The 15,612-nt window shown below is 58.4% G+C and overlaps 1 protein-coding gene across 2 annotated transcripts in view; it reads right to left on the reverse strand.

Annotated features, from left to right (window-relative positions):
* The window catches only part of Nol4l (nucleolar protein 4 like), a 125,423-nt gene extending 112,924 nt beyond the window's left edge, over nt 1-12,499 (reverse strand). The window contains exon 1 of one of the 2 annotated variants that reach the window (XM_052722446.1): nt 12,113-12,499. In XM_052722446.1, the coding sequence (XP_052578406.1) occupies nt 12,113-12,433 (321 nt within the window). In that variant the 5' untranslated portion in view covers nt 12,434-12,499. The remainder of the gene's footprint in view (nt 1-12,112) is intronic. The other variant, XM_052722447.1, reaches the window with a different exon arrangement.
* Nucleotides 12,500-15,612: the final 3,113 nt, after the last annotated feature.

Below are 15,612 nucleotides of genomic sequence, written 5' to 3' on the forward strand. Positions count from 1 at the left end.
TCGACCCCTCAGAGCTGCCACCAGGCCCTCCCACTGGGCTGATATGGAACAACAGCGTGGCCCAGAGTTAGCATTTTGCCATATGGATCCACACTACCCTGCTCATCCTTGCAAGAGCCACTATCCAAGCCTATATAGCACCCCTACAAAGTCCCCTGGGTTTCAGTCCAGCTGCCAAAAGGATGGGCAATGTGGGGAGCCAAAGTCAGACTTCGTCATGTGGCTCCCGGTGACCACTCTGTCTCTTACAACTGTGAAGCCTTGACACATGGACTCAGCTTCTCTGAGCCTGACTCTGTGTGTGAGGAAAGACAAGTGGCCAGCCACACAAGGCCCAGCACACCGAAGGTCTCTGGCACAGGACCTGGTACTTCTCAGGTAGTCACCAAACAGAGGCTGTGCCATTGCGGGTCACTGTTTTCACTCTGGAGGTATGCAGGGGGCACTGACCCAGTGTACCCCTAATCACCCCTATACCCCAAGAGAGCCTTAACATTATCACTCTTCCATTTTACAGATGTGGAAATGGAGACCTGAAGTTGTTTCTAAAGTTTCATAGTCAGTAAGGGAACAAGGATTTGAATCCAGAGCCCCCAGATCCCAGGGGACACACACACAGCTCTTTTGTGTGTGTGTTGGGGGGAGGGGGGTTTGTTTCCAGACAGGATTTCTCTGTGAAGCCCTGGCTATCCTGGAACTCATTACGTAGTCTAGGCTGGCCTTGAACTCAGAGATTTGCCGGCCTCTGCCTCTCGAGTGCCAGGATTAAGTTCGTGTGCCGCCACACCTGGGATATACACAGCTCTTAATGGGCAGCCTGGCTGGGTTCTTCCTCCTGCCTCCTGAAAGCCACCCTCCCAATGGGCTCACCTCCCATGACTCAGTGACTGAGGACCAGGTCCCAACCAATCCTGGAGGCTGATGTCCTCTTCCTGGAAGCCTCCTTCCTGCCATGCCTGTGTCTCTGTGCCCACTCCCCCTCGCTCTCTCTCCTAACCCTAGCCCACTGCTTCTTTGACCCTCGATCCCAGAGTCCCCTGCAGCTGCTGTTGACTACAGGCCAGGTGCAGCAGCAAACCTCTGGATTTCTGGGCTGAGCACTTTGCTGGGAGCCTCTCCTACTCCCCACAGCTTCAACACAGGCAAGACCATCGGGCTCACAGAAGGAAAACTGGCTTGAAAGGAGGCAGGGACTTTCTCAAGGTCCTTGAGTGAGCGCTAGTTGAGAGCTCAACCAGAGGCCAGGCCACTGAACTCAAAGGTCCGCAGGCAGCCCTGCTGCTCCTGTGGTTCAATGGCCATTCATTCCATCAAAGCCCTGACAGCAGCTCACTGTTAGTGAGGACGGGGCCATCACCCTGGGGTAGAAGCCCTACACAGTGGCCTAGAGCCTGCAAGAGGATGGATGGAATCCAGAGCGTTTTCTACTCCATTTTATTTATATTCCTTAAACTTACTTTGTGGTTGGGGCTGAAGTGATGTCTCAGTGTTTAAGAATACTTATTGGTTTTACAAAGGACCTGGGTTCAGTTCTCACCCACGTGATGCAGCTCACAAACACCTACAACTCCAACTTGGAAGGATTCAACACTCTCTGGTCCCCATGGGCACCTGCATGCATATGGTGCATATAAACTCATGCAGGTACACATACATACACATGAATAAATATTTTGTGGTGCTGGGGATGGAACCTAGGACCTTGTTCATGCTAAGAAAGATCACAACCACTGAGCTACACTGCCAGTCCTATCGTTCCATGTAATAAAGGAAGAAACTAGGGATTAGAAAGGGGATGTGTTCAAGATTTCAAGGCAGAGCTCCCTGCCTCAGACCAGTCCCCCGCCTCCAACTCCCCACTGCTCCATATACTTGCAGAGAGCCTCAGCATCAACCTAAAGGGCTTGAGGGTACAGCATGCACAGGCCCTGGGTTCTAACACCATCACCAAAACAAAACCACCGATAATCCCCCACTCCCCCAGGCCTCTCAACTCAGAGTTCTGGAGAAGCTCCAAGTCCCTCAAGCCACTGACTGAGCTCCGGGTGCTACTTCTCCCCTCCAGCCTTCTTGCTATCCCAAAGAGGATCTCACCAGAGGCTGACATCGGCCTGACTCTGGCATCTTTGCAGGAGCCCTCCCCCTCCCCCAGGTGCCTGAGATGGAGCAACAGCCCCTACTCTAACCAGCCTAGCAAACTGAGCTTCATGCCCAACCCACAGGGTACAGATTTTATCAGCACAGAGGGCCAGAACCAGAACAGGCACTGGGGCTCTAAAGGCATATCTGCCATTGGTCCTGTTGTCCTTTGGTCTTCCCTGTAACTGCTCTAGCCTAGTCCTGAGTACTGAGTGTCTGTGCGGACCTCTTCACATCCCCATGAGAATGTCAACCCCACTATGTAATACATTTAACTCAATTCTTTCCTTAATTTCCCCATCAACCCTGAAGAACTGCCATCAGACCCATTCTTCTGATGAAACAGAAGTTGCTAGTGGCTACCTAGCTGGGCACCCAGCCTTGGTTTGCTAACCTGTAGAATGGGGTCATAAAACAACCTCTCAAGGTGGCTGAGGACCATGCAAGACTGGGAAGCTAGGGGCCGGTCCACGGACGGACGGACGGACAGACGGACGGACGGATGGACGGACCTGAGATGAGGCCCTGGACCTCATGTGTTCTTGTCCACCCCTCACACTCCATTAGGCCTGGCCTGAGGAGGGAAGGCTCCATGTCTGCTAGAACATTCGCTCAGTCCTCAGATGCTGAGAAATGCTGAGTCATCCACCCAAGCAGAGGCCTTCCAGGAGCAAGAAATGACTGGTCCCAACCCAGCAGGAAAGTTCCAGGCAGCCCAGGGTTCCTGTGCACATGGCAGCTCCTGAGCTGGCCACTGAGGCTTGAGTCACTAGGGTTCCCTGTTGGCCTCCCTCAGCCACCCTAGGGCTTGCGGACACTTCTTAGATTCTACTTACCAGAGTTTGCTCAAGACCCCCCCCCCACACACACACACACATACCACTCCCCCACACCTCTGCCGCTCCCACATACACCCCTGCCACCCCCACACACACCCCTGTTACCCACCCATACCCCTGCCACCCACCCACACACCCGTCACCCCCCATACACGCCACTGCCACCCCCACACACCCCTGTCACCCCCCATCCCTGCCACCCCCACACCCTTGCCAACCCCCCCCACCCCTCCCACATCCGTGTCACCCCACCACACACCCCTGCTGCCCCCCCACGTGCCCCCTGCCACCTACAGTTTCATCCAGATCCGCCAGTGCCTCCACACATCTCCTGGCTTCCTGGATGCCTCTCTTTCCATCTCATATCGCCCTACCCCAGCTGCTGTCCCAGCTCCTATAAGGAGAGTCTCCAGAGAGAGAGAGCAGAGGTTGTTGAGAGTCTCCTACAACCTCCCATGGCTGTTTCTCTGACTGAACCCCTTTCTCCTTCTCTAGAGCCCATAATAACCCCATGACTCCAAGGCTCCTTCTAAACCAACCTAACCTCAACCCTTACTCAACTACCCTGCAGGTATAGCACTTTTCCGGATCCTTCTCCAACTAGCCCCATCCAGGTTCCCCAGCACAGTCCTCGGGATTCTGAAGCCATTCTGTTCTCAACAGACTAACTCAGTGGCCATCTTCAGCCACAGGGAAAGCCAGCCCGATTCCATCCTGCAAAGGCCTCACCAACTGCATCCACCTTGCCTCAGTTACAACCTCTTTATTTCTACACTCATGAAAGATGTTTTGGGCACCTTAAGGCCCAGGTCAAAGGTCAGTTCTCTGAGGACTTCCCAGGCCCCCGTGGGTTGAAGGCTGTGTCTGTGCTTAGGGCTCTGGGGCCCTGGGGTGCAGGGCTGGAAGAGAGTTCCTGGAGTCTGACTCAGAGGGGAACATCTGTGTAACCTTCCCTGCAGGGAACCCAGAGGGGCAGGGGCTACTCCAGGCCTCTGGGATGTAAAGTAAACAAACAGGCAGAGCCCTACTGAAGCTGCCACCTTGAGGGAAAACACTGAAGCAGTACTGTCTACCAAGTCACCCAAGGGTGACAGGAAAGAGAGAGGTGGGGACAGCATCCCAGAGACCTCAGGGCGATCTCTCTGAAGAGGTGATATTTAGCAAAGATTTCAAGGAGACAGAGCCAGCCAGCCGCACAGAAAACTGGGGTGAAGGGAGATGATGGGGTAAGCCAGTGCAAGGGCCCTGGGGCCTACTGTACTTGCAAAATAGCAGAAACCGGTAGGGTGTGGCCAGATGGATGAGTGGACGGCTGTACAGACAGCAGGCGGCAGGCTCAAAGGCAGCAGGCAGCTGGCCAGCTCTCACGGGGGGCTCGGGGACATCCACCCCTGCCTTGAGTGAGGTGGGATCTTGTGTTTGGTTTCTGAGCTGAGTCTCACGGTATTGTCCCAGCTGTGCCCAAGCTGTCCTCTACCTGAGTGCCGAGGGTCACATTACAGGTGTGTGCCACTACATCCAGGAATCAGGTAAAGTCCTGGAGGGCTCTGGGCAGAAGGACGGAACCTGGCTTGCTTTTCAAAAATTCTCCCTCTGGTTGTATGGACGAAGAAGGGATCCTCTGGCCAGAGTGGATTTGGGAACCAGTAGGAGGCTGATGCCCCGCCACGCTAGCCGGGGCTGGTCACAGCTGAAGGAGGCATAGACGTGGTGGGGTTTGAGATGCTGAAGACAGAATCAGGATTTTCAAGTGAGCTGGCTGGGTAAGGAGACAAAGATAAGAAGAAAGAGGTAAAACACCTCCTAGATGTGGCTCGGAAAGGCAGGACGGAGGGACTAGACAGGGAGGAGAGGCTTGACAACAAGAAGCAAGTGGGGGGGCTTGGCTTTTACAACCAGATGTTTGCTCAGCTCTGGGATTCTGCTGGACCCCGAGTGAATTCCCTGTGCACTGTCTCACTTTTCCTGTCTGTAGCAGAGGAGTTACATGTCCCAGGGTGGCCAAGAGGCACGAAGATGGAGGAGCTGGTGACCCTGTCCCGAGGGCCAAGCAGCTTCCCTCCAGACTCCCCAGCCCCTGGAGTTGCCCAGGCCAGGCCTGCAGCTGCAGCTGATCAGGACCAGGAGGAGGGGAGAGGGAAGGGGGAGGGAGGGAGGGAAGGAGGGTGGCATCTGCCTCCCCAGGCTGGGCCAGCAGGTGGAAGGGCTGATGGAGGTCTGGGAAACCTCAGAATGGCCCTCAGGCAAAGGCTCTGTGAGCCTGGGGTGGGCGGAGGCTGAGGACACTCTGCAGAGAAAGCCAGACAGAGCTCTGGCGTCTGAGCCCTGCTTACTGGGGAACCCAGGAAGGGCTTCTGACCTCTCTAGTCCCATGTTTTAGGGGGAAGATTAATTAACTGGCACAGGGTTAGGGGCTTGGGTGACTGAGAGACCTGCTCAGACCTTGGCCTAAGGGATTAGCAGGTGGTGGGCTGGGCATTCAACAGGGCCCACCAGGCTGGGGTTAAACCTCCTCTCCCTGCCAGCCTTCCCAGCAGCAGCAAAGAGGGGTACCGGGTACAGAGGGGTACTCGGTTCCCGCCAAGTTCCCCGGCCCCTGATGACACAGCAGCACAGAGATGCCTCAGGCACAATCTTAAGGAAGCGAGTCCCTGCAGCTGCCTATGAGTCCCAGGGCCCGGGCTGGGTCCCACTCAACGTCCATGACAGTTTCATCACCATGGCCGTTTTCGGGAGGAGAGCAAAGCTCAGCAAGCTCACCTAGCAGGTAACTTTTTCTAACACTTGCTGTGTGCCTTGGGACGTGAACTTCACAGGAGTGTCCTAAGAGAGGTTGGAACAGGGATGCAAACCCATCCATGGCCCTGTGGCTGGAAAGCCTGAGTCCCACCCCATGTCATAAGGGCAGTTTTTACTCTAACAAGCCAGTGGCCACAGCAGGCTGCCACCCAGCCTCCTCCCACGCCTCTGCCTGCTCTAGTGCTCAGGGGCCAGACCTGGTTTTTACACTAGCAGGGTGACCTTGGGCGCCTTCCTTAACCACCACCCTCAAGGAGAACACTGCTGTCTCCAGGTTGTCCAGGTTCGGCATCCTTTGACTGTTTTCCAGGCAAGGAAACAGAGGCTTGAAGATTCCAGGCAGGCTACCTGCCACCAAAGTGGAGCTGAGATTCATGGGGCCCGACCTTACTTCAGATTCAGAACCCTCTCTTCCAGTACGATCCATCCTGCCCTGGGGACTAGACTTTGGACCTGGGGATGGGAGAGGCTGTCAAGGAAATATTTTAGTTTCCAGCATGGGGACAAGGCCCCATCTTCCACTCACTTTTCTCTAACTCAGCTTCAGCTGGCCAAGAGGAACACCAGAGTCAGGGTGTCCCCTTGGGCTGACCTAGCTGTGATGAAGAGCACCCCATGAACAGCACACCACCAGCCAGCCAGGGCTTTCTATCAGATCCTCACACACAGTCTCACCATGGTCTGCCGGCACAGCACCCCAGGTGTTCCCACAGCTGCCAACACAGACACAGACGCTCACAACCACATACATCACAAGCATGCTGCCTCCCTCCACCTGCACACACCGGTGCCCAGGCACACATTCCCACCACCATTCTCAGCCAACACAGATAGGCATACCCACATGGCTGACTTGAGCATGTATGCACACACACACTGTGCACACGTGTTTTTACCCCATGGCTTCACACTCGTGTGGACTCCGTCATCCGTGGTACAACCTCTAAAGTAAGAGCTGGCTTGGAGAAGCTAAGGTTGGTCTGACGCCATCAACTTTTGTCTCTAGAGGGCCCTAGCCACAGGCTTCCCTGCCCCAACTCCTTCTCACCCACCCACCCACCAGTGTTCCCAGTAGTATTTCCTGGCCTTCTAGACAGGAAGGTAGCCCATCTGGGGCACAAAGGAGAGGGCAGGCTACTTAGGGAAGGAAGAAGAGTACATGCTGTCCCCACCCCAGTGGAGTGACCCAGAGCCAAAGAGGACTCAGAAAGCCACAGCCCGGACACTCAGATCCAAATGACACTCAGCTCTAAAATACCTCCCCAAGGCTCCAGGACCCTGTTACCCAAATTATGGAGGGCTTAATTAATGAAAAGGCTTTCCTTCCTTTGCCACTCCTGAGCAATCTAAATGGGGCCTGCCCCAGACACCACGGTCAACTCTCTTCCCAAAGTCCCCTGAGACCCAGGACAACAGAGGCCTTCCTCACCCATGTCTACCCTGTTGTGCTCCAGAAAAACCCCAGACATCTTACATGGCACCAATCTACAATTCCAGACATCTTGACTGGGAGGTTCTCCTAAACAAATCCAGACTGAAATGTAAGGGACTGAAAACCTATCACGAAGGGCTTAGACATTCAGATTAGATTAGGTTGCAGTATACCTTAGAGCCAGAACAGAAATGCGTATGAAGCAGTACCCAAGCCCAGGGCCTGCCCACTCAGTAGTGTGGTCTAGGGAAATTTTTTACGTTCCCTAAGCCTCAGTTTACCTATCTGACAGGTGATGGTAATAGCATGTTGGCCTCTACGCTGCTGTGAGATTCCCACAAGCTGAAGTGGCGTCTCAGGCCAGTGACAGGCACATACTAGCCTACTGAGGAACAGACGCGCCATGAGTGCTTGCCTTAATCCCATGATCTCTACCAGGTTTGAGACCAGCCTGGTCTACACAGGCCAGTCGGGGTCTACATAATGAGACCCTATCTAAAATTAAAAAAAAAAAAAAGAAAGAAAGGTGGAGGAAGAAAAAAGGAGAGAGAGGCAGAGAGAAAAATAGGTGTTGTGGTTGACAGTCTGAAGAAAAGCAAGGAGAATCCTGAGGAAGGCATTCCCCCGAAGGCAGAAGCCTGTTACTCAGTCAAAGCCTGTTACAGTGTTACCCTGCATCACCAGAGGCCCTTTCCCGCCCAGACCAGTGGCCGCAGGTGCCAAAGGTTTACACAAAAAGCTCTGGGGAGGAAGACTTCAGACTGTGAAAACGCTTTCCACTAAATGAACGTCATCTGCAAACTGGGAAAAGACCACCATTAGTCAATTTGGCCAGCGCAACACCTGGGGTCCAGCTCGCAGAAGCCTCGTGCTGACAGTGGAGTTGGGCGATCACACAGGGGACCCTGGAGGAATATGGCTCTCCTGGTGGGATCCGAAGCATGTGCTAGGCCCAGGAGAGACCATGGTGGAGCTCAGAGACCTATGCCCCAGTGCTAGCCCTCACAGTGGCGCTGCCTCTCCCCGGGGCCGCAGTTTGTGTACTGGAAGATGGTACTGTTGGTCTGAGACCACTTCTCTCCAAAGAGCCTTGGGGTTCTCTTGACCTAGGGATTGACAACTGGCTCAGGGTCCTGACCCAGCCTGATCTGTGGCCTTCCTAGGTCCCAGAGACAGTCCCACTCAGAGGCCAGGGGAAAAGGAGAGGGGTGGGCTCACTATGTGGCTGGAACAGAATCAGAGGGTCTTCCCTCCAAGGGGTTCACTTCCCCTGCTTAGCCACCCAATGTGGCCAAAGCAGGCCAAACACAAGAAATAATAAAGCCTAACTAACCAGGCTTTGCCCAGCCAGAGGCCCTGGCTGGCTCTTATCATAAAAGATCTCGTCCCTGTGAGCACCAGTGAGGGACTCCGCCCTCTCTGTCTTCTGCCTGCACCTTTGACTTCCTGTGACAACCTGCACACTGAGACCAGCCTGCCTCCCCGAAGCTAGGTTTCCCTCCCCCGCCAAGCCCCACCCCCACATGGGCCCCAGCTGCAGGAGGCCCTGCTGAGTGTAATTCCCTGCGCCCTCCTCTTTGCCCTGGCCCGTCCGGACAGATTAAGCCTTTGTCACACACACCCAGAAAAGCTCAGGGCCAGATGGGACAGGACAAGTGTCAGATCATCGACCTGAGGCTGGCCTGGAAACTGGGAAAGGGCCCTGACCGCAGATCTTCATAGAACTATAGGGGGAAGAAAGCAGGCCTGGGGTGGCGTGAGAAGAGAGAGGACCCACATGATGGTCACTCTCGGCCCACTGAAGCCACCCCGCTTATCTCTGGCTCCTCACGTCTCTGACATTTCCTACCTGCCCTCCCCCGCTCTCCAGCCTCGGCAGACTATCACTTTGTCAGCCACACCTGTCTTCCTTGCTAGCAGGGTGTCCCAGGAGAAGTCACTCACCCACTCCAAAGCCCAGTGCTCATCTCAATGGCCCAGGGCCTACCTCGAGGCCTGGAGACACCAAATAAAAGTCCTAGACAAAGGTTTATGGCCCAATGACCTTCACAAGAACCCACCCAAGACAAACTACTGAATCTTTCCCACTGACACCAGAAGCAACGACAACTTTAATTTCCAGGTGCATGTCTGCCGTGTGTGTGTGTGTGTGTGTGTGTGTGTGTGTGTGTGTGTGTGTGTGTGTATGCATGTGCACGTGTATGTGTGTGTGCATCAGTAAAGGCAGAAGGATGACCTTTACATCTTTCAAAAAATGTCCCATTTAGGCCCTCCTAGGAAGAGGCCATGGCTGCCTCGGAATCCCCAGCAGGGTCTGCTCCTCAGATCAGCGAAAAGGAAAATAGAAATGGAAAAAATGATAACGGCACCCCAGGAAGATACTTGGAGATGGGGTGGCAGCACTCTGGACATCTCCAGTGGCTGGCTCTGGTTGGCTAGGCATGTGGCAGGTAACTAACAGGTTCTCTGGGGACAAGCAGGCCAGGCAAGCAGGCACGGGGAACTGGAGGGGCAGGCTGTCACAGGAGGGCACGCCTGTTGTGTTTGCCATCCTCTCGGCAGCCTGGGCAGGGAGGCCTGGGTCCTGTTTCTTTGCCTCCCGGGCAGGTGGTCCCCTGGGGAAGGTTTATTATTGGTCTAGAGCCAGGGTGGAGGCTTGTCAGGTCCCTGCTGTAAAAGGCAGGCAAGACAGGCAGAGTGAGCTGAAAGAGCTGAAGCAGCCAGCTAGTGAGCTAGCTCAGGCAGGACCAGAGCCCAAGCCTAGCACCAGCTTCTGCTGGTGGATGGGAAGGGGTGTTCTGCCGTGACAGCTGTGTGGAATAAAAGGATGGACAAACTGCCTCATGATTCCCACTCCCTAGGGCAGTGGGTGACCCACAGAGAGCCAGTAAACCAGCTGCCAGGTGTGGGAGCATCGCCCCTGAACTCCAATAGTAGTGGGTGGACTGGGGAATCTTACCTAAAAAGGAGTTGGGGCAAGACTCCACGCTGCTGGGAAGGGTAGCCAGGAGAAAGATGAGGTGGGGGCTGACCTGGGAAGCCCTGAAGGCTGAAGGCACGGATCTAACTAGCCGACTAGTGGATGGCTGCCCTGGGAAAAACCACCTGGAGGAGGGAGGGTTTGCTCAGGATGGGGAGAACCAAGTGGAAGTCCCAAACTGGCAGGGTGGGAAGGGCTGACCTAGCCTGCTTGTGGGAGGTGACAGCTTACCTGCCCCGTAAGGGCAAACGGACAGTGATTTGGTTTGAGGGAGGATCCTTGGCCCATCGGAGCAGGGGACAATGACCCAGACTCCCTGCGTTTGGGGGCGAGTGCCCATTTGCGCTGGGGGCTCTGTGACCCGCGCCGCAGGGACGTGGCTCAGCCTCCCGCTCCGGGAAGCCGGTGGGCGCGCCCCTCGGCCCTGCCCCCTGTTCCCCGTCCGGCCGGAGGCGGCAGCGGCGCAGATGGGCTGCTGGCGGCCTCAGCGGCAGCGGCGCGGTTATCAGCGCTCCTCGCAGATGGGCCGCCCGCCCTCCGCGCTCGCGGCTCCCACTCCCCGCGGCCTGCAGCCCCGTCCCCTGGGCGCGGGGGGGAGGCGCCTCGGGCTCCGCTCCCTGCCTCCCGCCTCCCTCCCTCGCGGTCCCCTCACCCCGCGGGCCCGGCCCGGGCGGCCGCCGGAGGGGGAGGGGGAGGGGACAAGTGCACTTTTCGTAACGACCGAATCAATTGTGTGTGAAGAGCCCGCTCCGGCCGGGGACAGGGCTGAGCGCGGGGCGGGCGCGCCGGACGGGGGAGGAGCGCGGAGGGGGGAGCGGGGGAGCAGGGAGGAGGGAGGCCGGCGCGGGGCGGCCGGGCTCTAGCGCTCCGGCCGGGCGAGGCCAGGGAGGGGCGGCGGGGAGGAAAGCTAGGCTGGCCCGGCCGGGTTGGGCCGGGGACAGAACAGACTACCCGAAGGTCTGGGCGACGGAAAGTTCAAAGCTCAGCAGCGCCCCGAGAGCAGCCGCCCCCCCCCAGCCCCCACCCTCTGCAGAACAATGAGGTCCCGGCGGGGGGAGCCGCGGGGCCCAAGCCGCACGCCCTCTCCAGGGCGCCCCGGGCCGGAGGGGACGCCCCCGCCCGGCCACCGGCCTCCTCCTTCCCCGGGGCTGCGGTTACCCGCCCCCTCCCCAGAGCCACCCGGGCCGGCTCGGGGGACGGGGGAGGGGAGGGGATGGATAGGTCATGCCGCCCCTGTCCCGTGGTGGGGGGGGCGCGGGGCCCGGGGGGCGGCGGGGACGCCCCACCCACCCTTGGGAGGCTGCTCCTGCGCCAGGCTGCGGCTCCGGCTGCCCCTCCCCGGGCCAGCGCCGGGTGGGGTCGGGGCGACAGTGCCAGGGCTGGCCCCCTCCCCTGGTGCTTGGAGGCCCAGAGGACTACCCGTCCCGCCGCTGCCCCTGCCTCCCCACCCCCGCAGCACCACCTTACACACACACACATACACACACACACACATACACACACACACACCACACACACCGCCCAGCCGGCCCGGGGGCGGGAGCGCGAGGCGCCCGGGACAGGCGGCCCCGGGGCGGGAGGGGGGAGGCTGGAGCTCCGGAGCAGCCGCCTGCTGGCGGGGGGGCTGGGGGGAGGGGACGGGAGGACAGAACACGCTGGGGTGAGCAGCCCGGGACAGCCCGCCCGTCACGGCCACGGCCCGGGCAGCGGCGCAGAGGGGGGCAGGGACACCCCAAACCCGGAGCGCTGCCCAGGCGGGCCAGGGAGGGCTGGTGAGCAGGGACGCGCGCGCCCCGGGTGGGCTAGACACACCGACAACCCCAAGAACACACCATTCGGACACACATCCACACCCCCACCCCGCCCCCGCCCTCCCCGAGCCCTGCCGTGGGACTGGCCCGCAGCCGCCGCGCGCGCACTCACCGAGCCCGTCTTGACCGGCACATACACCACTTGGCCCATCTTGGGTTCCCGGCCGCTGCCCAGGCGGAAGCCCTTGGAGCGCACCCAGAACTGGAACTTGCCTTTCTCGCCGGCCGCCGGGCCGCTGCCCGCGCCGGTCCCGCCGCCGCCCTGCAGGACCTCGGCGATCCGCTGGTATTTGCTGCGTGTCACTGTCTTGGTTTTGGCCGAGTCGCCGTAGGTGCGCAGGCACCAGTCCCGGAACTGGCGGCCCAGCTCCGAGTCCCCGGGGCTGCGCTCGCGCTCCCAGCCCCCGCGCAGCAGCAGCGTCGGCTTCGGCATCCTCTCGCCGCGCCCGGCGCCCTCGGGGGCGGGCCGGCCACCGGGCCGCCCGGTGCTGGGACTGGGCTGGGCCGGGCCGGGCTGGGCAGGGGCGCGCCGCAGCCCGGGTTGTCCCGCGGTGTGGCTTCGGCGCGGCTGCTGGATGGGCGCGGGCGGCGGCCGGACGCGCGGGGCTGCGGCGCGCTCTGTCCTGCTCGGGCGGCGGCGGCGGCGTTGGCGGCGGCGGCTCCGGCTCGCCTCCTGCTCCGCCTCCTCCTCCCCCCGGCCGGGATGCAGGAGCGATGGAGGCAGCTCCGGGCCCGGAGGTGCAGAGGGGGCGGGCCGCCCCGCGGGCGGCCAGGGGAGGCGGGAGGCGGGGAGCGGCCCCGGGCGCGGGGAGCGAGACCGAGCCTGGGCGCGGGCGGCAGCGGTGGCTGTCAGCTTGCGCGGCTCATCCTGCTCCTGCTCCGGCTCCGGCTCCCGCTGCCGCTGCTCTTCCTCCTCCTCCTCCTCCCGCGCCCGCCTCCACCACGCCGCGGGATCCCACCTGTTAGAGCGGCGCAGCCTGCGCCGCCGCCCGCCCCCCTCCCTCCCGCGCCCGCGCGCCCAGCCCAGCCCCGCCCGGCCCGGCCCCTGGGGGCGCGGGGGCCGCCGCACCGGCAGCGGCCGGTAGGGCAGCAGCCGCAGGCGCGCAGTACCCAGCTAGGGACCGCGTTCCATCCGGCTGCCCCAGCCCACAGCTAGAAGGCCGCGCTCTGCCGGGACGGGCTGGCTGTCCCGCGGGGAGTAGGGCACAGACCCTAGCCCAGCGACCCGCGTCCCCGGCCTCCTGGGTTGGGTCGTCCTAGCCGAGGTAGCCCAATCCGGGCGGTATGAGGGCAGGCTCTTCTCCCTCCCTCTCTCCCTTCCGGAATTGGCCTGACCTCTCTGGTGTCAGTGTCAGCAGGGGGCCAGAACCGGACTGTTCCCGCTGGGGAACCCCAAGCCTCCAGCCTTCGGGCCCCCGAACTTCCTCTCTTTCCGCCTCATCTGAATTACCCAAAGATTGGCCGCCATTGCCTTAATGGAGGTGGGGGTGGGCAGCCCCAGGCCCTACAGAAGTCACCTTGTCCCGTGGTCTCACTAGTGCCAACCTCACTGCGCCTCTGAAGACCTTGACACACCCACAAACCCATGCTGGCAAGCCTGACCTTCCCCGGTGCACCTTGGCCTAGAATCCTTTGGTGAATGAACTTAAGCGACTCCACATCCCCTCCTACCTGAGCAGATCTGACCAGTATAGAACTTCTTCCCTCCCCCATGAAATTACAAGCATAAATAAAAGGTTCAGGCCAATTCGCCAGGATTTCTGCCTTCCTTCTTATCAGGGTGTAAGAAATTACCGCACTATCCTTTCTGCTGTCCCCTGGGGGCCACCCCCATGTCCCCGGGCCACTCTTACAAGCATATTATCACTCAAGAGTTGAGTCCCAGAACAGGATCATTTTCTGCCTGAGAACTACTAGGTACTCATTCGTACCCGAGTCGTTGGGACTATTGGGTGCCAGACCCTGGCAGCTGTGAAGGGCATCCCCGTCTTCCAGAAGGTTCTGGGGAGTGGCGAGTTGGGCCTAATCTGCTCAAGGTCATGAGGAAGGAGGAATGGGGAGTGGGTTTCTGCTTAATTCTGCCTGGCACCCATACTGTTTCACACACAGACAGGCCTTCCTCTCTCAGGTGGGAGCTCCAGCTCACTCCTCCCACCCCTCCAATCAGAGGACCCAGATGCTCAGGGCCCTATCTGACTCATCCTTGAATTTCCGGCCCTGGTACAGCAGCTGGCACACAGTAGGTGCCAATAGATGCTGGAAGAACCTAAGGGGTCTTCCAAGTTCCAACCTCTCTGCATGTCACATCGATTATTTTTAGATAATTTACATTTCCATGTTACTTTATATACACCAACAACTCCACACTCACTTTTCCTCTTCTCCCCAAGATCTCTTTCTGGATCTGTGCCGCCATACCCACTATAAAGAGGTGGCCAGTGGGAGCTGGGTGTGGTGGTAAAGGAGGCAGAAAGATTGAGTTCAAGGCCAGTTTCCATAGCATAGTGAGCTTCAGGATAGCTTGGACTCCACCAGGGATGAAGAGGAGACGTTCTGGCCAAAGATGACCATCCCCGAGGTCTGGGGGCTTTTGCCTGAATTTCCCAGTATGCAGGCATTCCTCCAGCTGGCTCCCTTTCTGAGAGCCAAAGTGCTCTGCCTGGCGGTGCTCATGATCACTGAGTAGGGAGTCCTGTAGGTGGTGGGGTCCTCATCTGAACCCACCTGAATAATCACTAAGCCAGACCCCCTCTCTACCGGTCTAGGTCTTTGCCTGCTTTCCAGATCCTAAATACCTGATTGTCAGACCTGAACTGAGGTCTAGTAGGTCTGGTGAGCTTTGTGCAGAGTCAAACAGACTTGGGATTGAATGCATTGAGACTTGCATTAGCATGCTCCATGCTCCCAGGTTCTTCCGGACAGCTTCCACCTTTGCTGGGTGACCTCAACTTTATCATCTGTGGGACAGGCAGTGTGCCATGTATAGAAATACTCAAGAGGGTGTCTGCTATATAAAGTGCCCAATAAATGCCTTCTTCTGCATGGGGGCCACAAAGTATTAAAGATGGGAAATTAAAATAAAAAAATCAGTTCAGGCTTTACTGATTTTTTGGTGTTTCATTCATTCAGCAAACATTGGTGGGAACATGGGCTTCTCAAGGTCCTACTCTCCTGAAACTCCTCAATGGGTGGGGTGAATGGCCTTCAAGCAAACTAGCTGTCAGTCATTGAAATTGCAGGAAAGGGCCCATGATGGAAACAGCGTACTATGGAAGTAAATAATGCAGGAAGTGACTGCTATTCTTAGGGGTTAGGCAGGCCCCTCTGAGGAGGTAGGCTTGGAGAGGTGCCTTAAATGGCAGGTGCCCTGGAGCCAGCCATGCTAAGATCTGAGCAAAGAGCCTTCCAGGAAGAGGGAACAGCAGAGGCAAAAGCCCTACAGTGAGGTGGGGCCAGCAAGATAGTTCAGCAAGCTGGTAAATGTACTTGCCACTAATCCAGATGACTTGAGTTCGATCCCCAGGACCCACATGGTCGACAGAGAGAACCAATTCCTGCAGTTTGTCCTCTGCTCTCCACATGGCTTGTCTTACTGCCCTCCCCAAAATAGAT

Source organism: Peromyscus californicus, unplaced genomic scaffold (assembly GCF_007827085.1).
Source record: "Peromyscus californicus insignis strain IS unplaced genomic scaffold, ASM782708v3 Scaffold_7__1_contigs__length_154581171, whole genome shotgun sequence".
Lineage (NCBI taxonomy): Eukaryota > Metazoa > Chordata > Mammalia > Rodentia > Cricetidae > Peromyscus > Peromyscus californicus.